The sequence below is a fragment of the Spea bombifrons genome, chromosome 1, assembly GCF_027358695.1.
Source record: "Spea bombifrons isolate aSpeBom1 chromosome 1, aSpeBom1.2.pri, whole genome shotgun sequence".
In the NCBI taxonomy this organism is placed as follows: Eukaryota; Metazoa; Chordata; class Amphibia; order Anura; family Pelobatidae; genus Spea; species Spea bombifrons.
In genome coordinates this window covers 40,962,931-40,982,065 of record NC_071087.1, presented here as the reverse complement: position 1 = coordinate 40,982,065, position 19,135 = coordinate 40,962,931, and the positions used below count along the sequence as shown (strand labels likewise).

Below are 19,135 nucleotides of genomic sequence, written 5' to 3'. Positions count from 1 at the left end.
TTTAGTACGCCAAGGTAGCAGGTATTACTAATAACAAATTTGGTGGCAGTTCCTCTTTAAAAAGCATACTAGAATACATGTTTATGTGCTGGTTTTTAACCGCCTTTAATATCTGTCTTTTTAGGAGAAGTGTTTTGTTTGCTTTTGATAGTTTGCTCGCCTTCGATACGTGCTTTGCAAGAGATATTAGAAATGCAAATACCCTATGTAGGCAAAACATGTCTGCGCCAGCGATGCCTGAATAGTTTGATTATTTCATACTGCAGTCTATTGCTAAGGAAACATGACAAGTACTATTTGGTTTTGTTTTTTTTTTTAGTATCTATATTGAATGTAATATTGGCTCCATCTCTTGGTACACTGAGGGTGTTGAGGGAAGTCGCTGCACGGTGGCCGGCTAGGGTTGCATATGTATGACGTACAAAAATTAGAGAACGTTGTCTAATCTCTTTAGAATGTCAGGGACTCTGTAAATCCTCATTTATGAACTACTTCTGATGTGCTCTTCACCTGTTGTGCGGCACTGCGGCATATGTTGGCGCTGTTGCAGGTGATGTATATCATAGTTATCCTCCTTTCCACTGCACGAGAAGATCGAGGTAGACTTAAACATTGAGCTATGGACTTGCTTGCAGCTTAAGACAGTGTAGAGAACAAACTTTCTATGATCTGTATTCACGCTGCTGAATTTAACAGTTGTGTAACTAGCTACGGCATTAGAAACCCTTTTCCTGGGTTATAGGATGCCCACCATAATAAATGGTGGGCAGTGATAGGCTGCTGCTATGAATGCTAACAAATACCTTAAAGGCTTGTACGTTCTTATGTGGATAAACCTTCAGCAGAAAGAATACATTGACAAGGGTAATTATATTCCACTTAGGGAGTCCACTTAATACTTGCCTTAGTGGAACAGCACCTTTAGATGACAGTAGTGTTAGTGTGCATAGATAGTCCTCAGGGTGACTGATAAGTGATCGATAGATTATCATGTGAAGTAATGCACAGGGCATGTGTATTTTAGGATGATACCATGGCAACAGCTTTTTCTGTGTGTGGTCCTTCGTTTGGTGAAGCCGCATGTTCTCGGCGAAAGCCCAATCTGCGGTCCACTATTAATGCCAGTTAAAGCAGCCAATCACGTGCTATTCACGTGCTATTCCATTGAAATCAAAGGGAGTGCTTTCTGCATTCTTTTAGTTTATAGGATAAGAACCATTCAGCCCATTTTTCCTGATGTAGAGACTCAAACCTTAGTGAGTCCTTGGTCTCGTCTTTATGCCTATCACATGCATGTTTAAATTCTGTCACTGTATTGGCTTCTAATACTTCTGATTGGAGGCAGTTTCATTTATCTACCCCTTCGCAGTAAAATAAAGCTTCCTTAGATTACATCTAAACCTCTGACCCTCTAGTTTTAGATTACCTTTTTTCCTAACCTTTATCCTCTGGACCAAACTTCCCTCTTGTACTTTATTAAACCCCTTTAAGTATTTAAATGTTTCTATCACATCTCCTCTCTCTCTTCTTCCCTCCAATCTATACATATTGAGATCCCTTTCCTGATCATTTGTACCTTGCAAACCATTCACCATTTTAGTAGGCCAACTCTTAACGCTCCTCAACATGTCAATGTCCTTCTGGAGAGTCTCCAGAACTGTCCACTCTTGGTGAGAGTGAGGGCTGAGTTGTACCTTGAAGTAACTGTGTAGCTTGGTTATGTTTCTTGTTGGATTTAAGTTTTTTTCCCAGTTTGATTATTGTGTATTTGTACTTCCATGGATATCATTTCAGTGGTTTGTGGCCATCATCATCGAGGACCTCAAATCTGTTCATTCAAAGCCGTTTGTGAAAAAGTATGTGCTTGGCGGAGTTATACAACGGCTACAAAATTTGATGTTCTTTTTCTAAACGCCTGTCCAAATCTAAATGGAAATTCCGATTCTAACCGTTGTGCCGAAGCTTCTGTTTCATTTCAGGATAGACTACGCAGTGGCTTCAGAAGTCCTTTCTCCTTGATCTCATGTGTGTTGTATGTAAATATATAGTGATCGTTAATAAATATTGACTCGGATATTACAAATAAACATTTAATTCTGTTCCTTTGTCTTGTGGAGTACAGTTAATTAGAAAAACGTCAGTGTAAATGAACTAATCGGATTTGTTCAGCAAGGAACTTGATTCCACACATGAAAAAAAAAGAAGATAAATATTGAAAACAATATTATGCATAAGTAATGTTTCTGTCTTCAGAAGGAATACACCTCCTCCTTAGTTGTACGCAACACATTTATGGGCTTAGTGTATTATGTTTCGGCTAAATATCAGTATAGATTGTGAGCTCTTGAGGGCAGGGCTCTTATCTCGGCATGTTTCTCTCCATGTCAACGTATCTCTTAACACTTCTAAATTGTACAACTTTGCAGACTATGTTGGTACGTCAGACATAAACCGTAATCATATACTTTTACTTTGCACTGTAATCTGTGTAAGCACACACTATATATGCCTAAAAACATAATACTATGTAAAATGGGGGGGGGGAAGATTTCTTCTTGGACCAGCCCTATAAAGTACTCGTAGATACTTCCACTTTGCTTTGCTAGCTCTGTCCTTGATTCCTGTGTTCTAGACGGCTGTGGTTAGTTACCTTTGCCAATATCAATATTTTGTTCCCTTGTGTTTTCTTTCTCTTTCCGAACCTTTGCCTAAGCTGATAGGCCGTTTGTTCTCTGGGTCACTTTTGAGTCTTTTCCATGTTGATGTTTTCTAGAATTCGGGAACAGCTGTTTGGCTATAGACTTCGGTTTGTTTAATATCCCACCGGACTACCGAAGCAAACAACTCTTCAGTTGATGTTGGTGGGGCAAAACCCGAGAAGCCTTTTTGATTCTTTCTCCAGACAACGTTCTAGTATTGAATTTACCAAACTCACATTCTAGACTGAGATCAGAGGGCGAAGCTGATGCCCTCCTCCGCTGCCAGTCCCACCACTGGCATAGGAAGAGCGTGTGGTGGGCTAAGGGTCAGTTTATCAGTTTTCACTATAATATTACTTAGTTGCACACATTTTATTGCTGAAAGCAGTTGTTAACCATTTATTTAACATAACCCATTCAAGACCATACTTGACCAGCTAGAACAGAAGTAGCCCAATTAAATCTGATGTGTGCATGTTATTGAAGAAGGGTTTTCAGGGCCGAACAGAAACTGATGTGAGGCAGACTTGTTCTATTTAAACTATTTGAGATGAATGAGAGGTGAAAGCGTTTCCCGCTGCTCTGGCTGCACATAGTGTTCTAATTTAGAACATGGACATACAGATGAAACCAAAACATACTTTTACATCTCCAGTAGTTCTTCTCACATCTCTGGGTTTTGTCAGCTGCAATTTATCCTTTAAATGCAGTGCGCTGTTGGCTTGATTTTCCAATGAGAGATATTTCTTCAGTAAATGAGGCAATCAAGTTCCAACAATTTTATTAGCTAAGTGCACGTATTAGGATTTCTAGAGAAATATTTCTTCCAAGAAAAAGAATCTCAATTATATTTAAGGGACTTGTGATGTAATCTGGTGTGTACGGCTGCTCCTTCTAGATAGGGCTATTTAAGCAGGACTTTAGGGCATCTTATTATCCTGCAGAGAAAACACGTGGAACTAGCTGCTTTGGGTACTAAATGTAAAGGTGCATCTGCCTAAAGACACTGTATCGGGGTTTATTCACTAAAGGGAGAGGTTGCCTGATCCTTTATAATGCATAGGTAAACAATGATCTTTGTTCAGTCTCCTCACCTCATCGATGATGCGTTATTTAGGGTCATCTCAACATGTCTTCCTGGAGGAATTTGCCAACGTTGGCTCTTCATGGTCACTTGAGAGAGTTGAAACCACAACTCTTCAGCAAACTCTCCTGACACCTCTCCCTTTAGTGAATGTAGGCAGATGCACACAGCTAATGACCCCTTGGGTTTATTGTGTCCTGTGTATCATTGATGTGTTTACCTGTGTGGCTGTCCTAAGGCAGCGCCCCCTGTCCCCTCCATGGTCAGCGTCTCCAGGACAATAAAAGGCGCTGTGAACATTTAAGAAATGGACGCCATATCCAGGCGCACCTTATCTTAAAGCTGCACGGTGCCTTTTAATACAGTCTATGGAGGCTTGTGCTGAGCCAGCATAGCCTCTGTAGCGGAAATGGTCAATTAAGGAGATCAATGATCTCCTTTGATTCCGGCGGGGCATCTGTTTTGTTCCAGGGGCACTGCTGCCCACTGGACCTGACACCCTAGGTCAGCATACGTCACTGCTCTGCATGCTGTAGGATACCTATCTTTGAGGGTAGAGAGGATGGGGCATACAGGATATGTAGAATTGTTCTTAGATGTTGATTCTGTTTAGTTGTTATAAAGCATTAAAGGTGCTGTTCCACTGAGCTCTCTGGCATGTTGTGATCATTTACCAAATCTGTCATATAAACATGACAGAAATATCCAGGCTGATTTTATTTAGTTTCAATGACAATGACTTATCTGTGATTTTGTATCGCATGAAAAATTAATCATTCACTGAAAAATGATGGAGAAGGTAACATTTGACACTGTAAGAATAACTTTTTTCTGCATTCAGTAGTTATCACAAATTATGTTTCTAATGCTCCCTTTCTTTGCGAAAGTGTTACATTCAGCAGAGCAGATGAAACAATCCCCTGTAAAATTGCCAACACGAATATTTTTATGGTCTGCAGTTTTTACAGCCCACAGCTCCCTGGTTGTACCAAGCTCAGTGACATCACTAAAAATTCACTTTTAGGTGGTGTGACGAAAAATGAGTAAAATTGTACGTGTATATTAACATGCCCCCTCAACATCTGAGTTGTCCAGATGGGGAGACCTGTGCCGGGGGCCACATTGGTTGGGTTGGGTGCTTAGGTAGTTGGGATCAGAGGCATGACAACAAATCCACTTAACCCAGAGAGCCACCTTTCATCGCTTAGCTTCATAGTGTCGCAAAGTGACCACATGGGAGCTGCAATGATTTTACAGAGGGTCTCCCCAACTGTCCCATGATCACCACTGTCTGCAAAAGGGGGGACTGTGAGGAACGTGCAATATTGTCATCTGTATTCATTTAAAAAAAGCCCTTTTTGGATTTGGATAGAGCTTTAGAGATTGAGTATCTGCAATCCCAACTGTCCTAGAACAGTAGTCACCAATGCACACGCGCAACATCGCATAACGTCACAGTTGCTTGGTGATTCCACATGCATTATTCAGATGTTATAAAATGGAGCTGCCCCCCCCCCGAATACTTCTGACAGCAAATATAATAAGTAGTTCTTTTTATAAAGCTAGGCCTCTGACATAGCTCTCCATGTCTCCTGCTTTGTTTTCACAATGTGTAGTATTTACGCAGCAGGACACGGTCTTGTGCTGACTGAGACGTTGAAATCTGAATGTTTTCCAGCTTGAAAAGTAGTTATGTCCTCTTTTTTCTGTGGATATAATAAATAGTATTACACTGATTTACATGTGTTTAAGGGCTTTATTCCAACACGCGGTGTTTTTCTGCTTTTTTTTCTTTTTTCTTTTGGAGAATATAAATTTGTAGATGCAATAATAAGCCTTTTCTTATATTCCAAGAATAATTATGTACAGTAGCTGCATCTGGTGTGTTTTGAGGCATAGTAAGAAGTCATAGTGATATTTTTAGTAACCAGGAATGACGTATTTTCATGAATATTTTCCTGTATAAGGCCACTAATAATGGTTTTGAGTCCCTGGCTCCTCGTGTTTTGTTGGGCGAGAGAAGTGTCGCCAATGAGCAAGCTCTCCCCGGACCTACTATTTTTTGAAGTTGAAGAAAAATTGAGAGGAACTAGAGAATGTAGAATCTTCAATATATTGCGTTTGTAGATCGTAGCATGCACTCACGCACGCATCATTTTAGTGACTGCAAGATTTGAAGTGCCAGGACCTTTTTTCCACCACCAGTCTGGCCTGCTACCAGATATGGAATAATTATGGTGGCTTGGTAATAAAAACCCACACCATTTTGTAATGTAATCGTTTGCTATGGTGGTTGGTAAGATGACTTCATGTAACCCTTTCTTTTTCTTTTCAGACAGCCAACTGCTTACCGTTGCAAGCGATGAAACGAGCAAAGCTTCCCAGCAGCAGTGAAGATTCAGATGACAATGGCAGTAAGTGTTTTCCTATACGACCCCTCCATCCACACACACGGCCAGTGGAGTCCTGTTTAGTATTGGTAAAAGCCATCATGTGTGATAAAAAGTTAAAGGGCAGAAAGTTGTATGAGGTGGCATTTGGAACAATCAAATGCTTAGTGGTGCTTTTTAGTTTAATTAAAGTTATTTTCCACTTGATAACATTGCACAACCGGATAAACAAGAGCGGTATTTCAGAAGTAGCTAATAATTTTTTTTTTTCAGTGAAGAAAACTTCAACAAAGTTAATTGATTATATAATTCTGGCCCTGCCTCTCAGAGTATCTTCCACAAGAATAACGTTTAAACTAAATATCTTCAAAACAATTGCAATTCCTGCCAGACCAAGATCACAAGCTTATAGGTGGTTTGAATTGATGAATTTGATTAACATAATAAAATGACATGACGCGACAGTCTCCCTTTCAAGTATTCCAGCATCTGGACGCGCGTGCTGCTTTGAAGGCACACTGCCTGCAGCCACACATAGGGCTGAATTAACTTAATGCTGAGTTGCGGTGTAATGGGACTGCATAGCATGAGACTATTAAGCTCTTTTTCAAGGAGCACTTTTCACACCCTGAGGCTGTCACTGAATTCCTGTTAAAATACTCAACTCATAGACGTGTACCGGTTGCTTCAAAGTAATAATAGAGACTTACTTGATGTGACTTAGACTTGCGTAACATAAGAATAATGCCTGCATAGAGATACTGGAAGGAGGATTATAAATAGCCTTTCACCAATGCATTTCCTAGCCACTTGGCTAGCACCACGCATAGGTCAAATGTTACCCACTAAAACAACTCCTTATCATTTTTCAATAAGTGTCATCAAAAGTACGATTGTTAGACTATTATATAATCTATAGACTAATATATAATCTTCTCCTCTTTATTCAAGTCGCATCTTGTACATGAACTGTCATGCAAATGTAACATTTTCCAAAACACTCCTAAACTGCTCTGAACCTCTCATGCATTCGCTAGACCCTTGCTTCTACCTTTCTCATTTTTTCAGTTTTGTTTTGGGCTATATATAAAATTAACATCCTGTTTATTCCCTGATAGATTGTCTGCTTCCTACTTTATCATTTACACAAACTCGTTTCTACAAACGCTCCATTAAAGCTTCTATTTTGTGGCAGCCGATGGTGACCACATAGTAACCGGCACTGATCCCGTAGTAAACAACAGCACATTGTTTGTGCGTGTATTCAGTGGCAAGGCAAGCAAACTAAAGCACGTTACCTTCTAATGTTTCAGCAATGAGGAAACTGGCACCAGGGCTTAGATGATACAAGACAAAACACTCCCTTGTTCACCTGTTTAGGAGATCACATGTTACAATGATAGAGCATTAAATCACTTGACTGTGGTTGTGAGCTGAAATGACATATACATTTTCCTTGTATAATTATATCAGAACAAGACAAATTTCACATAACTACATAACTGATTTAAGTGTTCCAATGCTGTGAAAAATGCATTCATTTTGTACTTTATACAATATGTTTGTTTACTTAAAGGGCCGGGCAACCTGACTTTTTTAGTACAATTGTGCTATAATTCCATTGCCCCCATTCTCCCTGTTCCACGAGGAACACTTTGTAGTCCTGTTTAGCCCCAAGCTGTTATGGGAGGCAAGCAAATCCGACAAACCGATACAGTAGGTGGAGAGAGCCCTGCTCGCAAGCTTACAATCTTGAGGGAATGGGGTGACAAACATAAGGCACAGAGACAGGGTGAGAGGTAGTGTGGTGGTTGTTCTAGCAGCCAAGATGGTATGCTTCTCTGAAGAAGTGAGTTTTGAGATGTTTCTTGAACGTTGGGAGGGAGGGTGAATGTTAAAGGTTCAGTAGGAGTAGATTCCAGAGATATGGGGCAGCCCGAGTGAATTCTTTTAGACGGGAAAAGGAAGAGGTGATAAGTGAGGAGGAGAGCCTTAGCCCATGGGAAGAACGTAAGGATTGAGTAGGAGAGTATTTGCTTATGAGGGCAGAAATGTATGGAGGAACAGTATTATGGGTGGCCATATATGTTAGTACCAGGATTTTAAATTTAATTTGAAAGGTAATAGGGAGCCAGTGGAGAATTTCACAGAGTGGGGAAGCAGAAGAGGAGCAACGTGCAAGGAAAATAAGCCTAGCAGCAGCATTTAGGACAGACTGCAGAGGAGAGAGTCGAGACAGTGGAATGCCAACCAGAAGAGTGTTGCAGTAGTCAAGATGGGAAATAAGTGAATGAACTGTGGATTCTAGGGTGAGGAATGGGCAGGGTCTGGCGAGGGACTGAATGTGAGGAATGAAGGAGAGGTTTGAGTCAAGGATGACCCCAAGGCTTCGGGCCTGGTTAGTAGGAGAAATAGTTGTGTTATTAATGGTGATAGAGAATTCAGGTAGTGGAGAGGGAAGATAATGAGTTCAGTTTTGGAAAGATTAAGTTTTAGGTAGCGTTGTGACATCCACGAAGAAATAGCAGACAGGCAGGTCATAATGGCTTCATAATCTATACCAAATGCTGCAGTGCATTATGAAATACTCCAAAATCCTTTATCTCGACCTTGCAGTACAAATAACTGTGCTCAATTTTCTACCTAGGGCTGTTTGCTTACTTTGGCAAAATGGCCTCAATATCTAGAGATATTGTTTGCTCATCTGTCAGGCCTTGGCTGCGATACTGACCGGGAGTCGTCATGGTTTCGCTTACCATCTTCTCATCCTGTGTTGGTCAGGAAGTTCTGCCTTCCAACCACCAGGCTGTTTTCAGAAGGCACAGGAACCACAGCTTAAACGTTACCTACCTCCCCGAAAAAAAGGCTTCATGTTAATAAATAGAGCACTAGAAAGCTGTTTTGTATGCTTTAAGCACCTTTAAAAACGGCTCATGAATTTTTATGAGATTTGCATTATTCATTTTATCATACCTCCTTTGGAACGTAATTGGCACAAACATTTAGCTCTCCTCCTCCTTCCTAAATCTTGCACCAGTTTCAGCAAGCTACAAATATTGAAAATAACCAGAAATCGGCAGTAGCTCAGGAAGAGGAGGTTAGTTATGCAGCGGGGAAAATATCAGTTTTGTGATTTTGATGTGAAAAACAACTTAATAACCCAATATTGATTCTTTTTTTTCATATTTAGTACTAGGGACAATTCTATTTAATATTTAGTTATGAAAATGACTAGCTCGCCAAAAAGTATGACTCATTAAGATATGGTTTGGTAAAAAAAAAAACAACACAAAATGAAAGGCAGTCTCTGCTACTGCCGAGGCAGCATTCTCAAACTCCTGAAATGGGGAGATTAAACCTAAGAAGAGCTTCAAATGACTCTCATCTAAACAATGCGAAGAAGAGAATTAATTAATTGATGCCGCTGCTGCTATTTGACATCGCCTTGCAAGGTTAAAAGTTAAACTGCAGCACCCAGGAGTCAGGATACAGTTAATGATTCCCGCGTATCTTATTTACTTGTTAGTCTGAAAAAATAATAAGGCAGAAGCATTAATTAGCCGTTGGAAGAGGGATGCGTTACCGCACATGTTACCAGCGCTGTTTGGCAGGGCTAGAGCGTAAGCTCTTAGGTAATTGCTGCCTCCCACAGGGAAGACCTTCTCAGGTGCTCAGCACTGACATTGAAAATTGGAGAAAAATTACCCGTCCTGTTGAGATTGTGGATTTTATTATTTATTCGATAGCTCTGAAATCTTGAGCTGGCTTTTTGTTCCCCCTGCAGATATGTGTGTCATATATAATAAGTGGGCTTTAAAACCTGCCTGATGGTTCCTAGTGCAGGGTTCCGCAACCGCTGCTACCTTCCTTCATTGGTATGAACATGAGACTTCATTAAAAAGGTTGATCATGGTTGGGGAAAAAAATTAAAAGCTCCAGGTTTTTATGGTACAAAATACTCTCGGTAAAGAAGTTAATTTTCAGTGCCTTTTAGTTATGTCAAGGTGTCGATGTTTTGTGCATGCCACATTCATAGGGTTACCTTATAATCATGGTGTCTGTAATTTGAGGCTGTCTTTACCATTTGGAACGGTTCTACTTTGCTTGGCAGCGTGTAGAATTCCCCACCCCACGGGCACCGGCAGCATGCAGACAGTGCGTGACGATCATGTGTAGGCACACATTGCTGAGCACAGCCTTTTCTCCATTCTAAGAAGTCTATGTTTTGTGTACAAACAAGGAACTCGCTGACATCTGGAGTCTATAATGAATACATTTTACTACTCAGTGGCAATATGAAATGCAACTCGACAAGGAGAGATCAGCCCCTGCCACACGTGGCTGCCCTTCTGTAATCACTTTTAGGCGTGTTTCCTTAAAAAAAGTTGTGTTACAGCACCCCATCAAAAACCTGCAGAGACTGGCCTAACCATACACTTTTTGCTGAATATCAGTTATATAAATAATTTCGGCTGTTTTTCACGTGCCATATGAATAACGAGTCTGGGTTGACATTCTCATTAACTCTTTCTCAAGCAGATGGTATGAAAGCTATGCCTGATGTTCGGTGCATTAGTGCATGGAAGTCTAGCCTAGTTTTTGCTGTGCTTGTTAATAGTAGAGTTGTGTCTCTGTTCCTGTAATTGCCTCTTCTGATTTTATTGAATCTTATAGTTTATCCTTAAATAATTTGTGCCATAATGTGTCAAGGTATATATGCAAGCTCTAGCCACATGGCTCAGGAATATAGTGCTTATTTTGCTACGGCTATACACACTGCTGCTTTGTAGACTGGACCAAATGGAAAATGGTGCCTAAAATGTGGCTGCAGATGGCAAAAGGTTGCCCCTTGTGGTGAGAACTGGAACTGTTAACAATAAAATATACGGTAACTAAAGGCCAGTCTTTCAGTAGCCTAGATGGCATCTGCCCCTTCTACATTGCTATCCCTCATCTGAATAATTTCCTCCTGATTATATTATAATTATAATATGCAGCCCCACCAATGTTAAAGTTGTTTGTAGGATTTCCGTATGCATTCTGTACCTTCAGGAGGAGCACATAACTCCAAATAATTAAAGTGCATATGATTGGCAAAGTATCCATGAAAAAAATAAATCTTAAAAGGAATTTGCTAATTGAGGTCTGTAGAAGTTAGATAATAATATTAAAAGTTACAACATAGGACAGCATTCTGCGAATTCTCTGTGTTTTTTGACTAATGTAAAACTTTCTTGACAGGTGTGTGTGTGTGTGTGTGTGTGTGTGTGGGGGCATTATTCATACTTATTTTTGTATTTGTGTGGAATATTTGTCAGCTATTTCATTTCATTATAAAATTTGTTGGTACCTTGAACCCTCGTACATAGCAACATAGAGCAGCCTCTTGTTGCATGTTTAGGAGCCCCAAAATGCGTCTGGGTACATAAAATGTGCAATCGCACAAGTTGGTCATCTTATTCACGTACCTGAGGTTCAAACTGCAGCTGCAGAGATGCCATCTTTAGTCCGATTATTGGCGGACTGTGCGTGAGGATGAAATCAATGGGAGCGCTTTCTGTGCATGCTTATTTTTAAGGAATTGTAGAATGCACACCGAGGCAGACAGGAGGTCATTAAACAAAAACATCTTATGGCTTTGCTAAGTGTAAATGAATCAAAAGTCGAATGAATGAATTAACAATAAAGCTTATTACATGAGGTGTGTTTAACGCCTTGGTCTTCTGCTGCTGTTCTGGAGAAATGTTCCCTGGATGTGTAGACGATGATAGACTGCACTTTACCAGAAAACAGCAGGAGGCTTAATTCTTGTGTTGCCCCAACAGATCTTCTCCGCAGTAATCTTCTGGGTCAGCTTGAAATAAGAAATAATTACAGTATTGGTTTATCCTGCACTTTGCTTGGCTTTCCATTTTGACTGAATCAGCAAATGTACAAATGTCGCGTTCTTGTTTGCTTTAAAGAGAGAGAAAAAAAGAGCTGTCTTTCATGAAACGTAAAGGCTTTGTTTTTCTGGACCTATATTTTTAATGTTCTTCTACGAAATCTGTGAATTAGCTGCACTCTTTCCTTTGACCTGCCCTTTTCTATAACATTTACCTCTCCAGAACCCCTTTTCTCTCTGTAGAACTGTCAACAAGAAAAAAAAAAAAAAAAGCTCCTCCATCACAGACATATTTTGACCTTTTGATCTGTAAAACAAGTCAGGTTTGATGAGGTTTCTGCCCTCCCTGGAGCTTTTTTTTTTTTTTTTTTATAATTTGCACACCTTTTCATAAATCTACATCTTAGCTTTTTTTTCTTGGAAGACCTGTTTATTGAGCGCAGGCAAAATGAGAAGGATAAGGAACATAAAGCCCAGGCATGTTTTACAAATGTGTCTGCTGTACCTTGACAAAGGTGTGATGGCGTATAACGATAAACTGTACCGATAAAAATACCAGTCTTTCCAAGGGTAGTATCTAAATGTGTATATATATGTGTGTGTCTGTATATATATATTATGTATATGTAAGTTGAGGGAGTTTTTGTATATAAGTCTTTGTAGTTGGCTTTGGGTAATCACACAACCTCCATAGTCAACTTTTATATGAAATATTCAGTAATGCTCATGGAATCCATGTCTTCTTGGGGTTCAAGCACAGGTTTAGAAGCCTAGGGCAAGTGATTGTAAAATGGTGTAACTTAGAGCTGTGTCTAGATTGGGGTTTCCAAATTTCCTATTTGAATTCCACCAAGCTGGTACTTTATCTCAATTATAAAAATGGTTGTTTTGGGTACACCCAAAGAGGATGAGCTATAACGTCACCGCAGTGTACAACTGCTAATATAGTAAACTAGTCTTCACATTCATTGTCCCATAGTTAGAATGCATGTGCAAAGGGGTCATTTTAACTAAAGTGTGTGTTTTTGTTCTCAAGGTCTATCGACAACTTGGTCTCAGCAATCAAAGTCCCAACATGGCAGGAGATCGGGACACAAAGACCAGAAGCCATCTGAGGTATTGTGCTGTTTGTAGCCAGTGTCATTGTACATTGTTGGACTTTCGACACACGTCACTGTCAGACATCACGGTCCGGCAGTCTTGATCTGTGATATTTAGGTGGCATTAAGGTTGGAGCTAAATGCAGAACAGTACAATTAACATATATGTAACGTATATGTACTGTTTCACGTTTTTGCTGACTTATCAATTTTAGGTTTCATTACATTCTTTCAACATAGCATTCCCACAGATATAATCACATGTTTCTGTATGTTTATTAATTTGCTCCATCTCTTCACATACTATCACTATTTCTTTTTTTTTTTTTCCTTTTCCGGATAACCTTAAATCTTCTCGCTTCGCATGATTCACTTTTGCGTATTCAGAAGCTCAGATAAAAAGCCCGTCGCAGGACATTTTCTGTCCTGGTAAATTATACCGACGCTGTTAGCATTGTAATGAAATGTCTCACAATTCCAATAACTCAATGTCTTTGCAGGTGTTTCGAACAGATCTCATCACTGCCATGAAACTGCATGATTCACACCAGCTGAACGCAGAAGACTATTATGTGCTGGCCGACCCATGGCGGCAGGAATGGGAGAAGGGTGTTCAAGTGCCAGTGAATCCAGAATTTATCCCTGAGCCCATTGCCAGGTAAGAGCGAGAGGAGAGAATATAGGATGGATAGAACACTAGAAATCACAAGAAGCTGCTATTCATTCTGCACGATGGAGTGTAAACTAACAAGCCTGTTGTGTGCAAGTGGTTAGCATGTGGTGGTATCCACCTGTGACTGCAGAGGGTGGTGCCTTTTCTACTATATGAAGGCAATTTGTTGGGTATGACTGCTTTCATACAGAGAAGTTGTGCAGAATAATATAAAATTAGAATACACTTGCATGAAAATGAACATGTCTAAAAACAATCCAAAGCATATGAGGTTTCCCAAGTACTTTAAGAATTGTTGGTGGAGACATTCTGATGATGACACAAGGTATGTCACATTTTCATTTCTAGCCCACTGTTACATGGTCTCCTCTATTTGAATGTGTCTGCTACTTTTTTTTTTTTATTAAATTTTATAAATACATACAAAACTACATAAATACATATAAATAATTCATACAATATATAAAACATAACTTAGTACAATATGTTAATAATGATTCCTTATTTCAGTTATATGATATTACTGACTAGAAACATATTGTATTTTCAACAAATTAGATTTACTGTGTCTGCTACTTTTATACATAGCTTCTAAGTACAGCACAGGGTGAAATTCCACGAGAGTTCCATCGACGTACAGCCACGTCATATAATAATCCAAAGAAATCCAGCTAGCCTTGCAGCATTATTTTACTGTGCTTTTTTGTAATTTTAATTTTTTTTTTACCTATGAAAAATGCAAATGTATACATTGCCATTGGAATTTACTAAGACTTCCTAATTATTCTCTAATATTAGTGAATTTGAAATGACGGAAACCAAGATCAATGTTTGATTTTTTTATTTATTTTTTATTCAAGAAAAGTACAAAAAACTTTTTTTTTTTAAGCGGTAATGTTTTAGAGACCCAAACTCCTTGTCGAATATTTTGTTAATAGCACTCTATGCAGCTTGGTGGGGGGAACAAGGTTTTAGAAGGGTGATAGTTTTATGGAAAAGAACTACAGGGCATGATGGGGTGGGTTCAAAGACATTAACCTATAATAAGGAGTAGCAGATTTCCGGACTAGCCTTCCGCTACGCACATCCTAAAAAGTACCGTAAATATGTTCAAGAACTGTGCAGCCTGTCCATTTCCCTTATGTTTCCTCAAAATGTTTCCTTTTTTATATTAAGCCTTTTTCATTGGCTGGAAAGTTTATGTAACTTCAAGTATTCTTAGCACCACCTCGTATTATTTTATCAAAAAAGATCTGCGTGAACTGACTTGCCCCTGCCTCAGTTACAGTCATTCAGGACAAATTGGTTTCCAGGTGGCACCAACCAGCTGGGTTTGTAAGGTGGAAATCAAAGTCTAAATTCTGGTTGTTGCGCTGCGTTGGATGTACTTTGAGTGGCTGCAAACTGTGAAGCGATGACTTGAAACAGTGGTTTGCGGAGATGCGTAGGCAGGAAAACCAGTGTGTTTTTCTGCGTATTATTTCACATTCACATTTGTTTAGGAGACTCCTGTGGAGATCCACCAGCTGTTTACCTGCGTATTATTAGCCTTTTTATTTTCCTTTTACTTCTAACCAGCTAAAAGAACAAGGAATTATTATTTTTATGAGAGATTAATTGACGGGCAATCCGGAGAAGAAAAATATTCTCGATGACTGAGTTTTATAGGGGCAATATATCATCTCTTGGTGGCAATTGGAATCTTTGACAGAGAAGTTGAGCTGAGGACCTCTTGATGATGAGAATTCATATCTAGTAGCAGAAGGCAACTTTTTCTAAGAAAGACATGCAAGTTAACAAATGTAGTTTGATTTTGCACCACAAGCTCACCCTTTTGACCCTCCCGTTGAAACTTTCTAATTAAACGCCTTATAATGATTGCTTGTTTCAGTGTCATTTTCTGTATTGCGCAGGGTCCTTGCTGAGAAGGAGAAAGTGGTCACGTATTCTAGGCCTCGAAAGTACGTCCACTCCTCTGGGACAGAACCCCCAGAATTGGGGTATGTCGACATCCGGACTCTGGCTGATGGCGTCTGTCGCTATGACCTCAATGAGATGGACGTTGCCTGGTTGGAGTTAATTAATGAAGATTTAAGAGAAATGGGTAAGACTTGGTACAGGCCTCTGAATAATGCTAATGTTTAATTGGGCTGCTGGGGTTTTTTTGATGTCCCCTTAATGCCAATGAACCATGAATATTTATTGATCTGGGCCTTTTGAATACAGCATAGTCCAGAGGTAGGAAAAGTAGCACGTCTTAACCCTACGAGTGCCACAGCTTTCTTTAGATTTTGTAAGAGATCATAAGGCAGGAGTCTGTCTCTTTCAGTATGGCTTCATTAACATCAAATTTGTGTTATTTCTTTGCACTAAAAATAGTATTTTGTCAGACGATAACCTCGGTTCTTCATGCGTTCCCAATTAATTTCACAGTTATTTGCTGTGCACACAAAAAAAAGTCGTCTTACAAGTCATAATTACCCACAGAAGTAAAATAAATCGTATACCAGAAAGTGTATAAAAATGGCTTGGAACGCTGTGTTACGGGACATAATGTAGTTTTGCTACACATTTTACTAGTTCACCCCAAAATTATGGGGAGAAGCATAGAAGTCACAGGTCCTCATTCATAAAATGAGGAGTAAACGTTGAAAATATAATTCACAAGCAAGAAGGCAAATATCTGTAACTCCAGTCTAAATGCAGAGTGTAAAAAGTACCTGACAGGTATTATTCCTGCTAATAATTTAAGTAATACCATTAAGTAATAAACTTCAGTGAAGCTTTCTTTAGGACAACAGTCATTTTTTGTTTTTGTTTTTTTTGCCTGGATGAAGGCTTTTTTGAGGTTGTACGTTGGTACATGTTTTGACTTAAATCATTTTTTGATCCTGCATATGGAGTGTGTATGTCTGTGTTCCTTGTTTTATTTTCTTACTATTGCAGGGCACAATTCCCCGGCCTAAAACCTTTTGTGTTTGATTTTTGTTGTTGTGTATCCCCCTTACTTTATCTTTCTGTTCACCCAGGCATGGCCCAGTTTGATGAGTACCTCATGGAGCGGGTCATGGAAGAGTTCGAGCAGAGATGCTACGACAATATGAACCACGCCATAGAGACGGAGGAAGGCCTTGGGATAGAGTACGATGAAGATGTTGTGTGTGATGTTTGCCAGTCCCCCGATGGAGAAGATGGAAATGAGATGGTTTTCTGCGATAAGTGTAACATTTGTGTGCACCAGGTTAGCACTCTTTGTATTAAAATTCTTCTTCACGGACTAGTGCTCTTTTTCTGTTAGGGTATCGATTGTAAATGAGCATCTGCCAGCCATATTGGCAACCAGCAGCCCTCCAGGCTTAGTCAAATAATTGTTCAATGCTGTGGACATAATAATAATAATAATAATGGCATTTATTACTTGGGGAAGATGTTGTGGCTGTCCTCTAGGAGTCATTTGCACTTGGCTCTTAGCTCGTTGTGAGGTGAGCTGTGCTATCATGAACTGATTCACATGACCTTCTTTCCAGCAATTAGTATTTATGTCTGTATTTTCACTTTTAGTTACAATGCACTATACAGGCACTGATGGTGTTAGGTTCACTTGGTCAGGGTCACTCAACTTTTGGCTCTCATGAAGCACATGACATGTCCTCCACCTAACGGTTTTAGATGAGCAAAACACATTATATCATAATTATGATTGAATATGAGGAAAATGTCTTACGTGGCTATTTCTTGTATACATGAAACGCTGCTCGAGAGCTGATGCTGACTTATTTACCATTAGCTATTGTTTGTTTTAATGGGAACATTTTTGTAATATCCTTGAACCTATTATGTTTGACTGCTAAAGTCTGCTGAATGATGAGTGTTTATGATATATTCATCTATTGTTTTTTGCAGGCGTGTTACGGCATCTTGAAAGTACCAGAAGGAAGCTGGCTCTGTCGTACGTGTGCACTGGGGGTACAGCCAAAGTGCTTACTGTGCCCTAAAAAAGGGGGCGCCATGAAGCCCACACGTAGCGGCACCAAATGGGTCCATGTCAGCTGCGCTCTGTGGATTCCTGAGGTATGTTTTGTACCTTTAATTTACGACCCAGAGAAGCTTTGTCCAAGGGTCAGAAACTAGAGGGTAGTCTAGGATTATTGTAATCATCCACCAAAATTGTAAACCCCTGAGCAATGTTCATGTATATTTATATGGGAAAAATAACATTTTAGGTGGTATGGAATCTACATATACAGGTGTATTAATGGAATAGACAAGTAAAATATTATGTGAACCATTTTCACTAACGACGTTCTTTTATTTTAGTGTTTTTAGTACTGAATGCGTCTTTGGGACCGGGCAATATTTTTGTTTTATTTCTCTTAGACTTGGGTTCTTCTTCTAGGCTGTAGTATCTGAACTGTGTTAAGCATATAATATATTCTCTCCACTTCAATATTTTGCATCTGACTGTTGCTTTAATTAAGTAATTTGCTTGGTTAGAGCCTATCCTGATATTCATTTGAATGGGGTCTTATTTACTTAACACAGCCATATTCACATCTAATTCTTCATGTGCCTGTGCAACCTGCGCTTCTAAATTTGCCCTTAACGATAAATAACATAGATGCGTGTGATTCCACTCATTTTTCAGGTGAGCATTGGGAGCCCAGAAAAGATGGAACCCATCACCAAGCTGTCTCATATCCCCAGCAGTCGCTGGGCACTAGTCTGCAGCCTTTGCAATGACAAGACCGGGGCCTCTATACAGGTAATCCTTCCCAAATGCAATTTTAATACGTGTGTGCTACACTGTGGAACATAATGGCACCATATTAATTAATAAAAAATATTATAGGAACGCACTTGTTTAAATAAAAAAAATTATATATATTTTTTTCATTTTGTGTGCAAATGCATAGTGAGCTCCATCCGAATCACCTTTATGAATTTACACGCATTCTCTGCATCTCCTACTTACCTGTGTGCATGCGCACTGTACATGTGAGTGTTCAAGGTGGGTTAACAATACCTCCTGTATACTTATGCATAAAGCTCTTCCAAATGCAAATGGGTTGCATTTTATTTTATTTGTTTTTTTACAGGTAAATAATGCATATTAAAATACATACAAAGTACTTTGTAAAGGTACATTCTTCATTGGTGGCACTTAGTGCTTGCTCCTTGCTAGCGTGGTGGCAGTGAACACGCGATCATAGTGAAGACGTGGTCACCAAATGACCTGCACTGTATGTAGTTATGCATTTGACATGTTTCTCCTGCAAATAGTGCGTGTGATGAAGTTACTTATGGG

The 19,135-nt window shown here is 39.5% G+C and overlaps 1 protein-coding gene across 2 annotated transcripts in view; it reads left to right on the top strand.

The window, feature by feature from the left end:
* The window catches only part of JADE1 (jade family PHD finger 1), a 42,141-nt gene that overhangs the window by 9,485 nt on the left and 13,521 nt on the right, over positions 1–19,135 (top strand). For both annotated transcript variants that reach the window (XM_053461286.1, XM_053461277.1), the window contains exons 2-8: positions 6,119–6,197; positions 13,094–13,173; positions 13,658–13,815; positions 15,744–15,934; positions 16,860–17,071; positions 17,734–17,901; positions 18,476–18,592. In XM_053461286.1, the coding sequence (XP_053317261.1) occupies positions 6,146–6,197; positions 13,094–13,173; positions 13,658–13,815; positions 15,744–15,934; positions 16,860–17,071; positions 17,734–17,901; positions 18,476–18,592 (978 nt within the window). In that variant the 5' untranslated portion in view covers positions 6,119–6,145. The remainder of the gene's footprint in view (positions 1–6,118; positions 6,198–13,093; positions 13,174–13,657; positions 13,816–15,743; positions 15,935–16,859; positions 17,072–17,733; positions 17,902–18,475; positions 18,593–19,135) is intronic.